Genomic DNA, 21,210 nt, shown 5'->3' with positions numbered 1-21,210 from the left:
GGTGGAGATGATGATACCACAGGAAAAACAATGTGTGGGAACTAATCAAACCAATTTAGCCATTTTAGTGTACTCACATCACATATCTTAAGCAATCAGCAAATCATGAAATCTGCCCCATTGCATTTAACAAAATTACTTACCCTGAACTTTATTATCTGATTGTTTCTGTTTATTTAGAATATAGCATAGTAGAATAGATTATATTGTGTGAATTATAAAATATCAAGATCAGGTAAAATGGAATCAAGGAGAGATACGAGGAGAGATACAAATAATAGTACAGAAAACATATCCAGTGCATTTTTATAAGTGTATATGAAAGTCACCTTACATATACTGATGATACTATATAATACCATAGTCTGATATGCTATGTCTAGTGAATAGTTAATACAGTTTAGATTCTTACCATTTAAAAATTACTCTTCAGACTTCACTTTGAAAAAAGGGAAAAGAGAAACTGTAGTAATTATGTAGTTTGTCAGTCTCATGATATATTTTGTTGGTAATAATGCCCATAAAAAGAAATTACTGAAAAAGTATTACGAATGTCTTCATTATTTAATAACAATTTAAATCATTAAATGTGCCTAATTTTGTTTACATAATATTTGAAAGTCTCTAAACACACCATGTTGAAAGAGTTGTTCCATGTTTTGTCCTGAAATCACTTCCCTTTAAAACACACTTTTAACAATATCTTGCATGTTGCTTCAGTTTTCCCAGAAATTTCTAAAGAAGTAAAACCCTTCTTTAGTGTAAAAATTATTGAAAGTATATCTCATTATTTGTCTTTCTATCTTGTGTCTTTCCTCTTTGTTTTCAGTGTACACTATTTTCTCGAAGGTGCACTCTGATCGGAATGTATACCCGTCCGCAGGTGTCCTCTTTGTTCATGTTTTGGAAAGAGAGTATTTTAAGGGGGAATTTCCACCTTACCCCAAGCCTGGTATGTTCTCAGTGGGGAAAAAAGTGGTTAATTTGCTAAACTTTTCTTTTTGTTCAGTGTCCATAATTTAGATGATTTTTGATCAAATATTATTAACATTATTTGAAATGGTCTGTATATGTGACAAATTGGTTGTTGTAGGACATTTCTAATTTTAAGATTAGAAATTTAATTACAGAAGGAAATAATTCATTTTTGAATTTTTAAAAAAAAATGCTTATTTCTAGTTTTCCAGTGTTGAGTTTTGTGTATCTGACAAATGACCTACCTATGTTTGCATAGAAATAATTATAGCTGTACAATTACTATTTTCTGTATTAAGACTTAGATTCTTACACAGTACATTGATTTTTGCAAGACCAAACACATGTTTTAGAAGAGAATGAAATATGGTATTAAAGAATTTTCAAGGAAGGTTTTACAATATGAGATAATTTTATATAATTTCATAATAATATAATGGAGATTAATACCAATTATGATGCTTTATTTAATTCACCATTGTTTTAAATTATGTTACATTGGATTGTCACAAATGCCATCAAATTAATGAAGATATAGGAAGAATAGCAAGGAAAAATGTTATTATAACTCGTAAGTAACAAAAAGGAATTTTCTGAAAATTATAGCATAGAATTAATATAAATATTATTTTCATAGATTATATGATGAATAACATACCTGAAAACAGTCATAGAAAACAGTTAACCATGTTCTCACCAGCAGTTAGAAAAAGTAATCTTTTCATCAGTTATTTAAAAAATTTTTTGTGTGTGGCAGTCTGTGTTTGCAAAACTATGTAGCTGAACCTTTTGAACAGTAGCTCCAACGTTTGGGAAGAAAATATGTAGGTAAGAGCATAGTTTCTGGAATCAGCTGAGATTAAATTCTAATTTCACCATTTGAGAAGTTACTTAACAGAAAAATTACATATCCCATCACTAAAATTAGGGCTAATAATAGTACCACTTTATAGGTGTGTCTGAAAAATCAGGTGAAATTGTGTCTGTTGAGGCCAGGAACATTCTAACAAATGATGCTATTGTTACTGTTTCTTAGTTACAGTTCTTTTGGATTTAGCAACTCATTCTCCAAAGTTTTAAAATTACATTATTTTTGTTTTGATGACCCTTTTGTAATTTTGAGATATCCTTTGAGTTTAGTTCGATGGTGTCGCTAAAAAGATTTTTTCTTTACTTGAGGCTCTAATCTAAATTCCCAGATGAATTTTTTTTTTGGGGGGGGATGTGTATTTAGTTTGCTACAAATGTAAGAAAAGATTTTAGAAATATTTTGATTGAAATGATGAAGGCAGCATGTGTGAAAGTAACTTTTATGTCTTATCTCTGTGCTTTTTATCTAGGTGAGATTAGTAATGATCCTATAACATTTAACACAAATTTAATGGGTTACCCAGACCGACCTGGATGGCTTCGATATATCCAAAGGACACCATATAGTGATGGAGTCCTATATGGGTCTCCAACAGCTGAAAATGTGGGGAAACCAACAATAATTGAGGTAATTTAATTAGAAAGAGCAGAATTATATTGGGGGGGTTTAATTTTAGTTTCAAATGCTGAAATTAAAATTATATCACAGTGGTTTTCAGTATTTTGTGCACAGAAACACATTAGGTAACATTTGGAAATGTACCATTCCTTTCTGTTCATCTACAAAGGTCTTTGTTTTAGTTTTTATATATAAAAAAGAGCAATCTAAATTAGGGGAAACCGTTTAAAGACATTTTGAAAAGGTAGATTATTATAATATGAATTCCATTTAAGAAAAGAAATACAGGGCGCCTGGGTGGCTCAGTGGATTAAGCCGCTGCCTTCGGCTCAGGTCATGATCTCAGGGTCCTGGGATCGAGCCCCGCATCGGGCTCTCTGCTCAGCGGGGAGCCTGCTTCCCCTTCTCTCTCTGCCTGCCTCTCTGCCTACTTGTGATCTCTCTATCTGTCAAATAAATAAATAAAATCTTAAAAAAAAAAAAAAAAAAAAAAAAAAGAAAAGAAATACAAACTTAAAACACTTATTTGCTTTATATATTAATTTCAAATTTTGATGTTCACTGAAATAAAGTCTTTACACAGAGATCTGATGAGCCTCTACCATGTGCTAGGTATTATGGTAACTGCTGGTGGTAGAAAGATGAGTAAGAGGTGAGCCCTGCCATGAGTCTGGTCCAGTCATTGAAGCACTGGAATGGAAATCCATTGTTAGCCAACATTGTTATAACCATTCTAATTAGAAGATACTGTTTGATGCAGAATTGTAAAAGGGTAAATAGGAATTCACTTCACACGTAGAAGGAAGGCTGTCTTAGTCAGCAAAACAACACATCAAAACCTTGGATGTATGAACAAAACCACATGATCTCTGAGAACTCTAATTGTGGCTGGTAGGCAGGACACAACCCAGAGGGCAAAACAGAGGTGTTGATGTTGGTAGGGGTAGATCTTTGAGGGGTTTCTAAGCCATGCTGAGAGGTTTGACCTTTATTCTGGAGGGATGGGTGGTATTCGAATTCATCAGATTCTAGCCTAGCACCTAACATCTTACCTGGAAGGTATTAGAAATTAAAAAACAATACTAATATTGAGCCTTTAATGGGAATGAATACGTTTTAAAAAATAAATGGATATAAAATCTAGACGTGTTTCCTCATTTATTCTACCCACCAAAATCAGAATTATTATGGCAGTTAATGGCAGGAGAGTTCTTTATGCCCTAATGCCTACAGGAACTTAGATTCTAATTTAACTGATCAATTTCATAAAGGTTTAGTGGTAGTGACCAGGGCAGCACCATAGGACCTATAAATGGAATTTCCAGGAGCTTGTACAGGTCCTGAGGGTATGTTTTCTATGTGGTTTAAACCCTTAGGGAATTACATGCTTTGAGTTTTTCTCCAGAGTTTTAATCAGCTATAGACTTCACGTCCGCCAAGAGAAGGTGTTTCTTCCTTTGAGTTGAAGTTTGTATTAACACGACTTTTCGATGATTTCTATTAATAAATCTGATTCCTTAAGATAATATATAGATATAGAAGTAGAATATATAGACCCCTGCATCTATATAGATATAGAAATATAGATAGAAGAAAGTTATTTTGAGTTATTGTCAAAGTAATTTTTAAAAATATTCAGTGAAGTTATGTTATTTACCTAAAATAATAACAAATGTCATTTTTTAAATGGGAAAACACAGAGGAATTCTATTTAAATTGAAGAGCAAAACAAGAATGAACCCCTCCACCACATCTGTTACAGAATATATTAGAAATCCTAGCCAGTGCAGTAAAGAAAGAAAAAAATATTAAATCTGTAAGTGTTTAAGGAAAGAAATAGAATAGTCAATGATACAAAGAGTCTACAGACTACTGAAATTTTAAGAAAGTCTAGCAGTCAGCTATAGGCTCAATATAAAAAATTTGGTTTTATTTCTGTACATGAAAAACAAGTATTGAGAAAATAAATGTTTTTAAAAGATAACATTTTTAATAACAACAAAATTATAAGGTACTTAGAATAAATCTAACAGAATGTATGAAAAGTTTGTATGGAGAGAGTCATAAAATGTAAGTGACACTAAGATTATATAAGTGAAAAGGTAGTCATCTCTTTAGGGATAGAAATACTCGAAATCATGAAGGCATCACTTCCCCCTAATTGATCTGTAGATCTGATGCAATTCCAATAAAAATTGCAATAGGTTTTTTCATGAAACTAATGTCAACTAATTCTAAAATTTGTAAAGATGATAAATGGCCAAGAACAATCAAGCTACTCCTAAAGAAGAAAAAAAGGGGGAAAGATTTCTTTCTTTCCAGATATCAAGATTTACTGTAAATCTATAGTAATTATCATAAGGTTGTATTGATGCAGAGATAGACAAATTAACCAATTGCTAGAATAGAGAGCCCAGAAACAGATATATCAACATAAGGAACAGCGATGTATATCAGAAGCAATGGTACCGCAGGTGATTAAGGAAAAGGACATCTATTGAAGGTTGCTCAGAGAACTGGTTTGCCCTATGGCAAACATAAAATTAGATTCTTACTTCATAGGAAATGCAATACTCAAGTCCAGATAGTTTAAGGATCTGAACATGAAAAGCAAAATTTTAAACCGGTATATGAAAATGTTGAAGAATATTTTTCTGAGTTTAGGGTAGGGAAGCACTTCTTAAGTAATACCTACATATTTTTACTTGAGAAAAAAGATTGAGAAATTTTACTACATTAAACTTGTCAATTGGTGTTCATCAAAACAAACCATTTAATAAATAGACAACCTGCAAACTGGGAGAAGTTATTTTAAAAATATATAGCTGGCTAATGATGTGTATCTAAAATAGAAAAAAGGACTCCTATAATAAGACATGAAAATCAGAAATAAGACATGAACAGACATTTCACTAAAGACAAAAATGATCATAGGTAAAGACACTTACTCTCATCAGTAATGAAAAATGTTCAAATTAAGACCACAATGAGAATTTTACCCTTGGTAAAAAGTCATTGAGGGTGGATATGAGGATTGGATAAGTATTTTGGAAAACAGTATCGTATTGAATATTTCACATAGCTGAGTATCACTGTACCCTATGATCCAGCAGTCCCACTTCTAGGCATATCCCCAAAAGAAACATTTACAAACGTCCTCTGAAGGCATGGACAATCATGCTTATTGAACAATGTTTGTATAGCAAAACGTTGGATATCCACAGAGCAGTGGAGACCCAAAAGTCTCTCAGCACAAGAACAGATACAAAAATTCATCAGCAGAATAGATTTTTTAAAAATGGGGCCTTTTCAAACAGTGAATTTTTAAAAAAATTTTTCTTAGTAGAGTTGACACACAATGCTACGTAGTTTCAGGTGTACAACATAGTGATTTGACAATTCTCTAGTTATGCTACACTCAGCACAATTGAAGTACCATCTGTCTCCATACAACTCTATTACAAGTCATTGAATGTTTACAGCAACAATGAACATCAGCTTGCCCAACAACATAGATAAATGTTCTAAACAAAATGTTGAATAAAAAAACAAATCCCAAAAGACTACACAGAGTTAAACATTTTTCTGGAGCTCAAAACACAAGCAAACTAAATAATGGATTATAAGCATACATGCATTTATAATAAGACTATATTTAAAATAAATGGGATGAGGGGCACCTGGGTGGCTTAGTGGGTTAAGCCACTGCCTTCAGCTCAGATCATGATCCCAGGCTCCTGGGATCGAGCCCCGCATCGGGCTTTCTGCTCAGCAGGGAGCCTGCTTTCCTTCCTCTCTCTGCCTGCCTCTCTGCCTACTTGTGATCTCTGTCTGTCAAATAAATAAAATCTTTAAAAAAAATAAATAAATAAAATAAAATAAAATAAATGGGATGATAAGCATAAAACTCAAAATGGCTACTTCTGGTTGAAGAGAGGGATAGGAGAGAAACACCTGGGTTGAGCCAGGATTCTCAGGGATTTATGATGTTTTTGTACCATACTACTAACATAATGTTATGAATATGTCAAATATGCTAAAAAGATAATGATGAAAATTTAGCATCTGTTTCATTTAATGTAAGTAGTGATTTATCTGTAAATAACATTTCTTTATTCATATATAGTAACATATTTACAGTATTTAAAAATATTCTATTAATATAGTCAAAAAGAGTTTTGTATATCTTAAACTCCTAATCAGATAACCCCCTGATTAATTTATTCAGTAGATATTTATTAAGCATCTAAAATAGATCAGCCACTGTTCTAGAAATGAGGGATCAAAAAAATGTACACACATGATACCTCTCTGCTATGAAGGGCTTCACATCGTCATGATAAGTAAAATTTGATTGAGAATGTTACTGTATTTAAATATCTCATTAGAAGTGATAGAAGGACTGCACTCTGTTAAAGCTGTTAAAATTAAACTTTAAATATAAATTCAGATAACAAAATTCTCTTCCTAATTTGTGAAACATACTTCGCCCTCTTCAGTAGCCTGTGACTTTAAAAAAAATTAGAATTTATGAATTTATAATAATGAAATTTGTGATAATTATGGCTAGACACAAAATCTTGCCACTAACTAGAAAATGTCTAATGCTTCTGAGTTTTAGCCATGAGATCGTCTAACAGATAGTAGAAAATGGATACTTTTTTCCCTTTGAGAGTATGATTAAATTTTCTGCAGGGTAAACCTTTAAAATCATGAAGATTCTCAAGTCTTTTTTGCTTCATTTCAGTTGCTTCTTGGTGAACAATAGTTCCTGATTTATTTTAATGACTAGTCTTAATTTTAGTGTCCTTAGTGAACCTCGTTGATTATGTGTCCCAACAGATAGCAACAAGGAAGTCATTAAATTCAACAGAAATTTGACAAATTGCGGACAGAGAAATCCTTTTAACTTTGTGCAATAATATGCTTTTCAGAATATGTACTTTGAAATATTTGGAATATTTGAAATATTTGGACTATTTCCAAATATTTATTTGTTTATTCCAAAATTCTGGTGTTTTATTTTTCCTTTCAAATCTTATTTCCGATAAGTGTGATTTCTTTCATTTAAAGCTCAGATACGACACTGTAAAAATCTTTGATATTTATTTTTAAACGGGGAAGTTTGTTCTTTTTTATTTGAGTCAGTTTTGTCCCGCTCTCTCGTCTCAGTGCTCCCTCCAGCTGGAGTCACTGCCAGGAGGCTCGTGTTGGGACGCTGAGACTATTACACGGTCATTTGTTGTTTTTGAGGTACTGCAGACCTGTTTGAGTGATTTAATATCTGTTATGAAGTTAATTATTCCTTAATTTTTGAAGCCATAGCCTGTTGTTGGCCTTTGCTTTGTTTGTTGTTTGCAGTGACTATTTCTGAGTTGACTTTGATGTTAAGTTCATTGGCTCTGCAAATGTTTACTAATATTGGACTCTACAAAAGGATTGATTTGTGTTTTGGGGCGTAAGCCTTATAGACTATGATCCTCACTGCTCTACTCCCATCCGAAGGGAGATATGATTTCTAAGGGGTCATTCATGCATATTTTGACGGGAAGGTGTGCAGTTTGGTACTGAATACAAGCAACACAGAAGATAAACTTTTTTTAAAAGGGTACTTCTTAGCATAATCCTCAAGCTCCATTGAAAAGTACGAAAATGTATTGTGTTTTTTGTTTTGTTTTTGAAATCTTAGACTGGCAGTGGTGAGTAATTTCTAATGGTTAATCCATTTACTAATGACGCATCTGCATTGCTGCTAGCACTTAACGGTCTTCTGTCTTCCTGTAAAAGGGTCTTTCTGATTTTAACTTTTTGTTTTAGCATGTTAAATAGACTTGCCTAATTATTTATTTTCCCATAACATTGCTAAAAGCTCTGAGTTGTTCTTGCCTGGAGAAGGCACATTTTGTGAGTACATAAATAATGAAAATGGAAAGAACGACAATTTGTTTTCATTTTGTCCTTAATGAATTCTGTTTCCCAAATAACATTTCACTTCTTTAATATGATTTTCTTTTTCTAATAGATAACTGCCTACAATAGGCGTACCTTTGAGACTGCAAGGCATAATTTGATAATTAATATAATGTCAGCAGAAGGTAGGTATGGAAGATATGTGGCTGATTGTTTTCTTATTTGCAAGAAGTATTTCATTATGGTTTATATCTGTGCAAAATACAGTTAAGGGTTTTCAGGTACCACATACCTAATGTCACTAACAAAATGGTAATGTGTAGAAAAGAAACCCAAGCAATCTGTAACTGGTTATAAAATATCATGATGGGTGATGGCGCTGAGAAGCTCAGACTAGAAAGCCAAGCACATAAGGCCACTTATCTCTGCAGGCTCTCATTTCATCTTCTGCAAAATGAGACTAAGACTAGCATTTCTCTCCCAAGTCTGGGGTAAGGAAGCAGTCCATGAGTTAAGGATTGAAATGTGCTTAACACAGGGCTGAGCACAGGGTGCACAATCAGTACTTAGTAGCTAGTTTTATAATTTTAGTTTGAAACTGATCATTGGTAGTGGTTTAACTGTATGTGAGGACAGAGAGTTGTTGATGGAAATAAACTGGAATTTGGGTCACAGTCTCCTTCCTAAATAGCTAATCATGCATTGTCTGAGTCCATCAGCAATTTGGAGTTACATATACATGAATGGTAAGTGATTCCCAAGGATTTGCAAGGTTATTATATTCCAAGAATCGTGCTCTCGAATAGTCTGATCTGATTTTGGCATTTGATTGGGAAAAATACATACTGCTGAAAATTTTATAGTTAAAATTTATATATCACAGGATATGCCTCTCTGCCCTAGATATCATTTCTGAGGGTAACAGAAGGAGAACGGACACAGCATTTTTACCCCTAAAATTAGTAAAACAATTGTGCACCCTTAATAGGTAATTCAGAGTTCTATTTGCTAGTACAATTAAATGATCAAACATGAAACATTTTATTAGGACCTACTAATTTGGAATTTGTGGTAGTTCAATAAAGGTTGAGTTAAAAATTGCCTTTATACTATATGAAGGAAAGTAATTTCTATAGACTTGATGCTTCACAACATAACCTCGTAGATTGCTTCGAGATTTTGAACCCTTTTACATGAGTTTTTCCCCAGGTATTTTGGTAGTATCAATTGCAGACCACAAATATGCCAGTTTAAAGTTTAAAGTAGCCTTCAGGGGGCGCCTGGGTGGCTCAGTGGGTTTAAAGCCTCTGCCTTTGGCTCAGGTCATGGTCTCGGGGTCCTGGGATCGAGCCCCACATCGGGCTCTCTGCTCAGCGGGGAGCCTGCTTCCTCCTCTCTCTCTCTGCCTGCCTCTCTGACTACTTGTGATCTGTCAAATAAATAAACAAAAATCTTAAAAAAAAATTAAAAATAAAGTAACCTTCACATATGAAAAGCAAGTCAAAATGCCAGTTCTGTGGGCCTGGACAGAAGATTCCCTGTCCCCTTTTCTACTTCCCAAGGACTTTTGGTAGGTATTCCTGCTTGGAACAAGAGGACTTTTGCCCCCACCTTCAATTCTAATTGGATGCTTGCATCCAGTATCCATGGTGGGATCCATAGTGGGATACTACTAATGATCAGAATCATCACAAAACTCCCTCTCTCCTTAGGAGTTCCTCAGTGTAGTGAAATGGTTACCTGACAGTGCAGTTGGATCACTAACGTCACCATTATGCTCCCAAGGGGGGGTCCCCATTCTCAGGTACAGGAGCCCCTGCAGACAGAAGGACAGGCTGGTCTACAGTTTGAACTTCCTCCTCGAGTCTGATCTCAGTTCTAGTAGATACAGAATACAGAATACAGGTGTTTGATATGCAGGGACCCGTGTTCAAGCAGATACTAATGGAAGACTGCTAGACCTCTGCAGGATTGGAGGTTGGCTTTACAGGCTATTCATCTGCATCGGGGATTCTGAACGTGGGCTGGTCAGGGAGGAACACCAGATGGGATTTGGAAGCCTCTGCTTTTATCTCAGGCAGAGCTGCCCTGCTGCCTTTTATATATGAAAACCAGTGAACCAGGTGGCATGCATCTATCTGTGCTGGTCTGGATGGACCGTCTTCGGGCAAGAGGATGGACACATCTTTAAGCAGGGCCTACACACACACCATTTTTCCCAGATGAGGTTAGGAAAAGAAACAGCAAGAGTGGCATTTCAGGATAATCATGCTCCGTCCGACTCCCTGCCCAGCTGTCTCCTGCCCTGGGAGACCTAATGGGAAATTAGTCATGTAGCATCACAGAGCACGAAGCTCAAGGAGAGGACATAGAGTGATTCTCTAAATTGGGTTGAGAGCCTCAGAGGCCTGCCACCAATCTGTTGGCCTACTGTTCCCTTGGCCCCTGTGATGTCCAAATATAGCAGGCATGGGATTTCCCCAAAGTTAGAAAGCTCCTATGACTCATCTTTGGAAGGGTTGGCAGTAGTGCTTGGCGCGGTAGACGGCCGGCAGCTGCTCGGCCCAGAGCCTCTAAGGGTGTGGCGGCAGCGGGTCTCAGAGAGGAGCCACGAAGCAGGGTCACATGAATTAGGAAAAACCAAGTAACAGTTCTCCAAAAAGGAGCATTGAAAATAGGAAAGCTGTTTTGCATGCTTCTTTAGAAAAGTGGGTATAAAAACACTGAGTGAAATGAATGGATGATAGACTTCTAGCACACTCAAAACTATCTTTGGCATTATTTATAAATATTATTTATTGCCAGGAAACTGTTCTTCATGACATATTTATGTATGGCTGTTTTTCAGTATGGAGAAAAATGTGGCATGATTAAGCTACTGTTTATCTATATAAAACAGGAAATGTATCTGTATAAAACAGGAAACTTATCTACATAAAATAGCATAAATATATCATATTTTAGAAGACTGCAGATGGGCCATACATCAAACAAATCTAACAAAATCACAGGCAGGATAAATGGCAGTGTAGAAGATGAAAGAAGAACCTTCTGTGATTAGAGTCATGCAAAAATCTTTAGGAAGAGACACTGCACTCCAGAAAACTCTCTTGAAAATTCTAAAGCCTGAACCTCTTCTCTTCCCTGACTTCAGCTCTGGCATCAGGCATCCTTTGGTATTAAGAGGCTTCATAAGAAACAAGGTCATCACGATTTCAGTTATTTATTGTGTAATTTTTAGTTTTTACTTAATTATTGAATAAGAGTGTAATACTTTACAGATCTATGAGTTTTAAGGAACTACATCAGAGGATAAATGTAGGCTTTAAATGTGTGTATAGTCCAGAAACAACTTCTTTTCCTTCTGAGGTAAACAACTTGTTCATATTATTTATCATAATTGCTAAAGTTTACTATTTTATAAGTTCTTATTCTAGGCTGGGAGCTCCACTGAGCATTTTGTATACAGTCCCCTTTAGCTTAGATAAAAATCATCTGAGGCAAGTTCAAATGATGGTAAAATCCTGGGCCCCTCTACAGATCAGTTCCTCCTCTGAAAATACAGGGCGAGTACCAACTCACCTTCAGGTTGTGAGTATTAAATGGGATAATTCATCGCAATCCCTTTAGCTTGGCCCGCCTCATGGTAAGTATTCTAAAAAAGATAGCCTTTATTATTATGGAAATATTATTAAAGAAATAAAAGCTATTCTGTAATAGAACAATCAGAATGTAGGAAATGATTTTTTTTTTTTAATTAAAGAGTAACATTTGAGAAACTGAAACACAAATGAGCTTTGAACAATTCAGGGGTAGGTGCGCTGACCGTGAGCAGTTGAAAATCTGTGTATAACTTTTAGTTCCCAAAAAACTTTACTACTAATAGGTTACTGTTGACCAGAAGTCTTACCGATGATGACATAAATAAGTCTAATTTTGTATGTTACATGTAGCTTATATACTGTATTCTTATAACAAAGTGAGCTAGAGAAAAGAAACTTTAAGAAAATCCTAAGAGAAGATACATTTACAGTACTGCATTATATAAAAAAGAATCCACATATAGGCAGACCCACATAGTTCCAACTCTGTTGCTCAAGGTTCAACTGTAAATTCTGTTTCTTTCCATCCTACTTTGTTATACCCAGAGTCTGAATTGGGCATTGGTTACTTTAAAATAAATATTAATTTTAAAATCTTTAGAGGGAAAGTTTGATGAGATACTGAAGAGGAAAAAAGCTAAATCTCTAATAACGTGAGATGTGGAATTTTGTGAGAAATTAAAAATATAATTCTGTAGAATATTTAATTATGAAGTGATCAAAAGGGTGAAATTATTGTGATTTCAGATTTCTTTTGGAACATAGTTTGTTTTAGCATGCTCTAAAAGTAATGTTTTAGCATGCTCTAAAAAGATCAGTAATATTGCAGATTAAAAAGAAGGTATTTCAAATTATGCATAAACAACTCACAAGTAATTACAGATATTTTGTAATTGTTGAGGCACAGACCAACATCCTTCCCAAACAGAGAAGTCTTACTTGGGAAAGATGTTGCTCTGCACCTCAACTTTCTCCTCTGTTCAAATGAACATAGCACTACCTAAGGTTGTAACAATTAAATAAGACAATGTCCTTGAAACAAGATCTGTCAATTTGAAAACACTACGAATACAAAATACTGTCCCTACCCATGGAGGGTTCTGGAAATGCTTCTACCTGGGTACCTTGGCAGAGGAGGAGACTGACAGGTCACTGGCAAAATGGAGACAGATTTGGCAGTTTTTTCTTTTGTGGCCAAATCCTATAATTATAAATTGCCCCACTATCCCTTGGATTTGATTACACTGTAGGTAAAATTTCATGTCAAATGTATTTTATGTCTTTAAATATGTCCTCTGTTGTACAGAAAGCCTTTAAAGTCAATATTAATAGTGTTCCCCAAAGCCAGGATTGTGACAGAGATCAACAAATCTCGAATTGTTCTTTTGTTTCTCTTTCAAAAGACAACTTCATTAAAGATATGCATACCCTTTTCCACCAAAATTAGACTTCCCGTTACCATACCAAGCAGAATTCTTCATTAAAAACATGAATGTAGAAGAAATGTTGGCCAGCGAGGTTCTTGGAGACTTTCTTGGGGCGGTGAAGAACGTGTGGCAGCCAGAGCGTCTGAACGCCATAAACATCACGTCGGCCCTAGACAGGGGCGGCAGAGTTCCGCTTCCCATTAATGACATGAAGGAGGGGTAAGCAGACCTTTATCTCATTCCCTTAAATACGCATTTTGAACTCTGGTGGTCTTATCAAATTTTTTATAGATGGAAGATGGCCTATTGCATTCTTATTAGTAAGAAGTAGGTGTTGTAAAGATAGGGAAACACTAGCAATTTTCTATATTGACAAAGAGGTTATATTAATGGTTCTTTATATCTGACGTTCCAGGTCCTCTGAATTCTAATTGTAGATCAGAATCAGCATCATAAATTATAGCACTGAGTCTTTTGTACCTTCCTTAGAGAAGCTGATTATTTAGGGCCCTGCATTTCAAAGGAAATTGATGCCCCAGTTATCAGCTGCAGGATACTCAGGCTGCTGTAACCTTATTCTAGGAAACTATTTCTTCGCCTTTAACATTCTTTCCACCATGTGTCGGTGACGGATGGCTGGAGTGGATTTGAAACCTATTCCTGAAGCCTGGCCTTGTCACTCATGAGCTGGGTGACATTGGGCAAATGCTGCACTCCTCTGTGCCTCGATTTCCCCCTTTGCTCCAAGGGGTACTTTTTTCTACTCCATACGTTTGAGAGGGATTTGTCTGTTCTCATGCCTTACAAAGTATGACTTAGACCCTTATAGGGTTTAAGAAACACTTTTTATGCCTGGGTACATTGAGAGGATTGAATGTCAATGTTGAATCAAACTTTGATCTTTAATTTTTAACGTGTAGGTTGAAGCAGATCTGCCATTTTTTTTAACCCCATAAATGTATGGAATACAGAATAAATCACAGTTTATATAGCACATCCTTTTCCAATCCCTCCTTTGTCCATGTACATGGGAACATTTTTATACAGATGACATCTAGAGTACCTGGATTAATAAGAATTAAATTTCAGGGCAGCGTTAAAGGAGAACTGTGTTGGAAATGAGGGAAGATATCACAAACAGCCATAGATGAAGTATGAGAGAGTAGGCAGAAGAGGGATAAGGGATAAGCAGTGAGCTGTGAAGTCCAACTTACAAATTTCAGAATTAAATTGTAGCTTGTATGTTACAGTAATGGATTTTGAAGTCAGTCAAGCACACATAGAAGTGCTTTGAGAAAAAGAGTTGCTTTATCTCTTGGTCTATCTGTTGGTTGGTTTTCTATATGAAACCATAATTTTAGAGCTTACATTTATTTTTACTTCAGCTTTCCAACATGAGTCTCTGTCCCACTGAGTAATTAAAGCAGAACTGTGGGAAATGACGAACAGGGAATCTCCCCTGAAAACATTCTCCCAATATGAGGTCTTTTCAATAGTTTCTTAAAGTCATGTTCCACAATGATTGTTAAAACAATGACCAAAAGATGGTGGAGGAGAGCAGCCTGAAAACCAGGCACTGGTAGAGTTTTGTCTTGTTGTGCTCTCTTCTGGGCTTCCTCTTCCCTATTCTGTCACACGGGCTGCACCCACAGAGGCCCTTTTAGAGACAATTGAACTAATCAACTCTCAAAACCAGACTCTGACCTACAACAGTGCTACCCAACCATGTCTTGCCTAAAAATTGCCAGTAGTGCTTTTATAAAAATATAGCTCTGGCTGCCTATCTATAATCTATAATATAATATGTAATATATTAATTTATAATATGTTTATATAGATAAGTTATAATATAAAATTATCTATTAAAGAAATAAATTAAATAAATACATCGGTTAAGTATCTGGTCTTTATCTCAGCTCAGGTCCTGATCTCAGGGTTATGAGTTCAAGACTGCATTGGGCTCCACACCCAGTAGTTACAAAATATAGATAGATGGATAGATAGATAGATAGATACATAGATACATAGATAGGTAGATAGTTGGTTGGTTCCTGGCTTCTGCTTCCTCCTAAAGATTCTGAATCTTTGAGTCGAGGGCTGGGCCTGAGCATGCGACTCTAAATTAAGAACAGAATTTTTGTCCTCCAAGTACTTGCTAAAGAATTCGGTCATTAGCTGATCCCCCAGCACCTGCTAGAGGGCGGCATGTGCTGTCAGATATTTGAGAGAGTCAGTCCCATGGCATTTATTTGGACCCTGTTGTCTCAGATCCCTTCCCAACTTGAAATGCTTTCCATGAGTTTTAATTTAATGTTAAGCCGTAACCTTTACAAAGTATTCATATGATAAGTCTTTTAAAATAGCATTTCTATAAATTGTACCCAATACCAACCCTACTGCTCCAATGTCCCTATATGAACACCAATGAAACACGAGCATACTTGAGTATAGTTCCAGAATAAAAAAAAAATTGTCCCCGTGAATGATTTTGCACATTTCCTTCAGTTGTTATCTAATGCCATGGTAACAAAACTAACTTTTTGCCCTATTGCCTTAAACTTAGAAACAAAACGCTGTGCTTGGCTAACTCATCTCTTGTGTTGTGCTTTCTTTTTGTTGATGCATATTGTAATACTTCATTTACTTTATAAACTTTTTGTCTCCCTACTTTGTTTTGAAAATAACGTGGGCTATAAATCCCTTTTTAAAATGAAATCTTGAAGAAAATAAAAAGCTACAATCAGACATAACTAAGGAATTCCATCCCTCTCTTTTCTAAGATTTTATTTTGAAAGGTTATCATATGCTTCCAAGGTATTAATTGAACGCCTGACAAAGTATCCTACTTAATTGTAACAAAAGTCTCAGGTCTCTGATAAAAAAAACCAAACGAATAAAACCTCCATGAGGTTATCTCCTATCTCTCATGGCGGCACAGTCTCCTAAATGAAGGTTTTTTCCATAGTTGATCTATGTAGTCAAACACACAGCAGATGAATAGGAGAAACTCTCAGTGGTGGAACATCCGAGAAGGTGCCCCGGCCTTCCCCAGCCCAAGGGACCATTGAGTGTCCATCATCAGGAGCCCACTCTGTAGCATCCCACGTCCTCATCCCTTCCTCATGTGCGTTCGTTTACCTCTGCACTCACTGAGAGCTTTCAGACTTCTCCTAAATCTAACAGAAAACAATTACAAAGATTTACTTCAAAGTCAGTAAGCTCCTGCAAAGGAAGGCTGAGCCTCCTGAAAAGATTGGCCTTCCCCTGCCAGACCCATAACCCTGGCAACTGTGCTCCCTCTGGGCGCGGTCTCTGTGCTGCTTTTGCTCCAGAGACTCTGCCAGAAGCTAAGGACGGGCGGCTGCATTTAGCCTAGGATGAAGCCGGTGGAAAGAGGAGCAGCAGGTTCATGTTTCATTCTAGGCACGGCATCCCCGCCAAGCCGGGGTGAGTGATGTGGTGTAAACGGCAGCTATGAAGGGAATGATGGGGTGTGAGGATTAAAGAATATACTCACTTTTCATAAGAGATTGTCAAACCTGCCACGATTTCCTCTGGTTACCAAAGCGTGTGGATCTAGCCTCAGTCAGCAAAGAGAATCCTCGTTTATTCGTTAGACAATCTCACAAAATGCTCCCTCTAATTAATTGTTTGCTTTCTGCCCTATAAAGGCCTCAGTGACAAATTAAACTTGAGGAAGAGAATGTAAGTCAGTGGATGCCAAATACTGCTCTGATGCAAGGTCATGATCCTGGGCCAGGCCGTAGTGCTCTGCTGAATTTGCCCCCGTGTTTGGTGACTTATAAGATTGTCCTTTATTCTTAAGGAACTTTCCTCCTACACTTTTGGTGCAAATATTCTTTTATGGAAGGGTGGTGATATAGGATAGGAACTTCCAAAAAGAGCCTTTAATAATGTAAAAATTGGAAGCCCGTATAAATCCACTTTTTTAAAAAAGATTGTTGATTTATTTATTTATATGACAGACAGAGATCACAAGCAGGCAGAGAGGCAGGCAGAGAGAGAGGAAGGGAAGCAGGCTCCCTGCTGAGCAGAGAGCCCGACGCGGGGCTCGATTCCAGGACCCTGGGATCATGACCTGAGCAGAAGGCAGAGGCTTGAACCCACTGAGCCACCCAGGCGCCCCCATATAAATCCACTTTTAAAAGTATAAAAATAAACCGATACATGAAATCAGTGTGACTATATGTCTAAAATCTATTCTGTGTTCTACACATAGATTCGCATATCAAGTATTTCTATTGGGGAGTAGTATATTAATCTCTGTGGTATAGTGATTTAAAAAACAATCGACCAGACAGGTAATTGGATAATTAAAAAGCCGTGTTGTACACACCACTGTCGAGGTATTCACGGAGTGTTTCTTCCTCACTTCAGGTCCGTGCCTGGAAAGGGTTCATAGAGGAGGTGAAGATCTGAGTTTCAAGCATACAAATTAACTTGCTCAAAAAATAACGAAGAGAGATTCTAGATAGAGGGGTCAGCTTGGGCAAAAGCCCTGAGGTAGGAGAAGCCTGATGGATTTGGAAACCTATTTCATATGGATTTGGGGGACAGGGATCCAGAAGTGGTAGTTACAAAGGAGGCAAACCCCAGACCAGGTAAGGCCTTGCATACCAGGAAGAATTTTTCAGATTTTATTCCAAAGCATTAGGGACATTTGCAGAAAATAGCACATGGTTGAAAGAGTAGACCAAACCCAAATGCCTCCTTTCTACAAGCAGGAAGATCTTTCCTTATCTCTCTCTCTCTCTCTCTCTCTCTTACACACACACACACACACACACACATACACACACACACACACACAGTAGAAGGGTCTGACCCTTGCAAGCCAGTTCCCTCTTTGAATAATGTATTCCTTCTCCAAGGAAGAGGAGCAAGCAAGTAGCAGAACTAGAGTCTGGAACTGTCCTCTCTTTCCTTTTTTAATTCTGCATTCGATCTTTTATTTAGTTTATTCTTTATTTATACTTATTTATCTTTATTTATACTTATTATACTTATATATACTTATTATACTTATTTATCTTTATTTATACTTATTCTTTATCTTTCATCTTACTTTTGGTCGATTGATTGCAGATATGCACAGAAGTGGTGTGGGGGACAGAGGGCAGGAATCTTAGTGCATTTTCTTCTAAGAGCTCAAGCGTTCCCAGGCAACAGGTAACACGTGGACACATTCTTCTCTAAACTGTCTTTTATCTCCACAAAATCAAGAATCGACCACATTCGTTGCTTGGACAATTAGGTCAAATATGCAATCATTGGATCCATTGATCTGGCAGAGATCTGGCTAAAAAAGACAGAGTGTTGACTTAATCTTTTTTTTTCTAACCTGTTACTTAGTTTTCAACATTGTATGTGTAAAGGCCACAATGAATGTGTTCTACCTCAGGGGAAGTTGAATTGTTCAAATTGGAAGAAAAGACTCCTTCGTAAGGAACAAATTGCACCCCTGTGAATTAATTCTTGGGGGTCTGAGACACCATGTTTCATCAACATTGCTTGAGAGCCTCGAACTCGGCAGCATGTTCCCATCTCATCTGTTTACACCTTTGAAAGTTTGAAAACACGTGGCTAAGGTCATAAAGATAACAATCACCTTTGTTTCACTTTATAAAAATTTTAAGTTTCTTCATGTCAAGAAGCTAGCTAAAAGGAAAACAGATTATGAAAAATGTGATTTCAGTATGTATCGCATTAGGTTATTATTCACAGCCACACATAAAAAAATTTTTAAAGCCATCTTGTTGAAACTTACTGGCTCTACAAAAGAAACAATAAATACACATTTTGTTTTGTTTTGTTTTGTTTTTTTTTGACCTGCAGGGCAAATCTAATATCTCCTTCTCTTGAGCATGGCATTTGTAGTCTGTTTGCATTTTATATATTAACTTACAGATTTTCCCAGTATTCTGGAGATATAATTGACATATGGCATCGTACAAGTTTAAGTTGTACAACATAATGATCTGATGTATGTATATATTGCAAAACGATTACCATAATAAGTTCGGTTAACATCCATCACCTCATGTAGTTACAATTTTTTTTTTTTGTGATGAGAACTAAGATCTACTCTCTTAGCAACTTTCAAATATACAGTGGCTTGTGTTTTAAAACTGATATAATGCTTTTTATTCGTTCATTTATTCTTCAAACAGGCTCCCTGAGGACAGTGAGAAAGACTGGGTTCAAGGAGAACCCTTAAGGGGCTGTTGCTTCCTGCCCTGTGGAAAGCAATGGTGATCAGAACTAGGGTGTAAGGGAGATGGAACAAAGTGGACAGGTGCATGTGAGAGTTCTTTTGGGGTAAATGTCAGAGACTGATGATGGATTGAATATGTGGAAAGAAGGACAGGAGTCAAGTATGATGGTGCTTGAGCATCTGGCCATGCCAATCATCGGGAGAGAAGATGGAAAAGGAGGAACAGGTGAAGGTGGGGTGGGGTGACGATGAGCTCAGTTCGGAACATATTAAGTTTGTGAAGCCTATGGATCATCCAAGGAGAGATGAAAGTAATTTGGCAGTATGTGTCAACTGTCATAAAAATGTTTCTACTTCTAGGCATCTCTTTTAAGATAGTAACATTAAAGAATTGCACAGAGATAGTCTTTGCAATATTATTTATAACATAAAAAAAATTGGAAGCAACTTACATGTCCGACCCTAAAGTAATTGTGAATAAATCATGTGCACTTAAAAAATTATATTGCCATAAATCTATAATTACAAAGACTGTACAATATGGAAAATGCTTATGACACATTAAGGGAAAAAAGCAGAGTACAAAATTGTATTTTGGAGATGATTGAAATTAGGTTAGAATATATGCATTTGAAAAACATTTTGCAAGGTACATTGGAAAATGAAGATAGTTATCTTAGTAATATAAATTAATTCTGTTTTTATATCCCAGGTTTTATGTAATGTTTTTATATTGCTTTCATAATTTGAGGGAAAAAATAAAACATTTCAAAGCATCAAATCTCTAGCCCATTTATGTTATCTTGAAGTGAATTAATTTAAAATCTTACTGATTGTAAATGCAAATCAATGTCATGTTAAAGCAAGTTAACAGTTGTAAAAATACTCATTTTATTTCTGTTTATAAGTATAATGTCACAATTATTAAGGAGATATATGGTCTTGGGTAGGCAGTTAATAAGGGAATAGAATTTGATTTTATGTGAAGCTTACAATTAAGAACTTGTTTTAAATGGAATATATTTATATTCACTGATCATCTAAATACCTTACCAGTGGTTTCTCATATATACTTTTGTTCTGAATTTTTTATTTTTATTTTCCTCTTTAGCTTTAGCCCATTATATAGTATTTATCTAATGAAGGCACCATAGTTTTTGAAAAAAAGTTTCCTTCAAAGAATCTCAAGTCAAAATATAAATTTGACATAAAGAACAACCAAATGAGTTTGTGTAGTCAAACTCTGGGACACAGTTGTCAACTCAAGGTGTGGGTTCATACTTACATTGACATAGCTTTGAATTTTTGTGATACACTTTCACTTACTATCAGTTTTAAAAATAATAGATTTATTGAGATGTAATTCATATACTATACAATTCACCTATTTAAAGTATTTAACTCAATGGATGCTAGCTTGTTCACAAAGTTGTGCAGTGATTATCACAATCAATTTTAGAATATTTATATCATCCCAACTCCTCCATCCTATACCCATTGGCAGCCACTTACCACCACCACCACTCCCCACCCCCCAGCCCTAGGCAACTACTGTTTATTTGCTATCCTTAT

The 21,210-nt window shown here is 35.9% G+C and overlaps 1 protein-coding gene across 2 annotated transcripts in view; it reads left to right on the top strand.

The window, feature by feature from the left end:
* SGCE (sarcoglycan epsilon) overlaps positions 1–21,210 on the top strand; it is a 66,981-nt gene that overhangs the window by 25,611 nt on the left and 20,160 nt on the right. Inside the window, exons 2-5 of one of the 2 annotated variants that reach the window (XM_080819017.1) lie at positions 884–952; positions 2,316–2,473; positions 8,487–8,559; positions 13,424–13,622. In XM_080819017.1, coding sequence (XP_080675143.1) covers positions 884–952; positions 2,316–2,473; positions 8,487–8,559; positions 13,424–13,622 — 499 coding nt within the window. Of the gene's footprint in view, positions 1–829; positions 953–2,315; positions 2,474–8,486; positions 8,560–13,423; positions 13,623–21,210 lie in introns of both variants that reach the window. The other variant, XM_080819016.1, reaches the window with a different exon arrangement.

The sequence above is a fragment of the Martes martes genome (genome assembly GCF_963455335.1).
Source record: "Martes martes genome assembly, chromosome: 11".
Taxonomy (NCBI): Eukaryota; Metazoa; Chordata; class Mammalia; order Carnivora; family Mustelidae; genus Martes; species Martes martes.
Note: the sequence above shows the minus strand (reverse complement) of the source record. Positions and strands in the feature narration are given on the sequence as shown.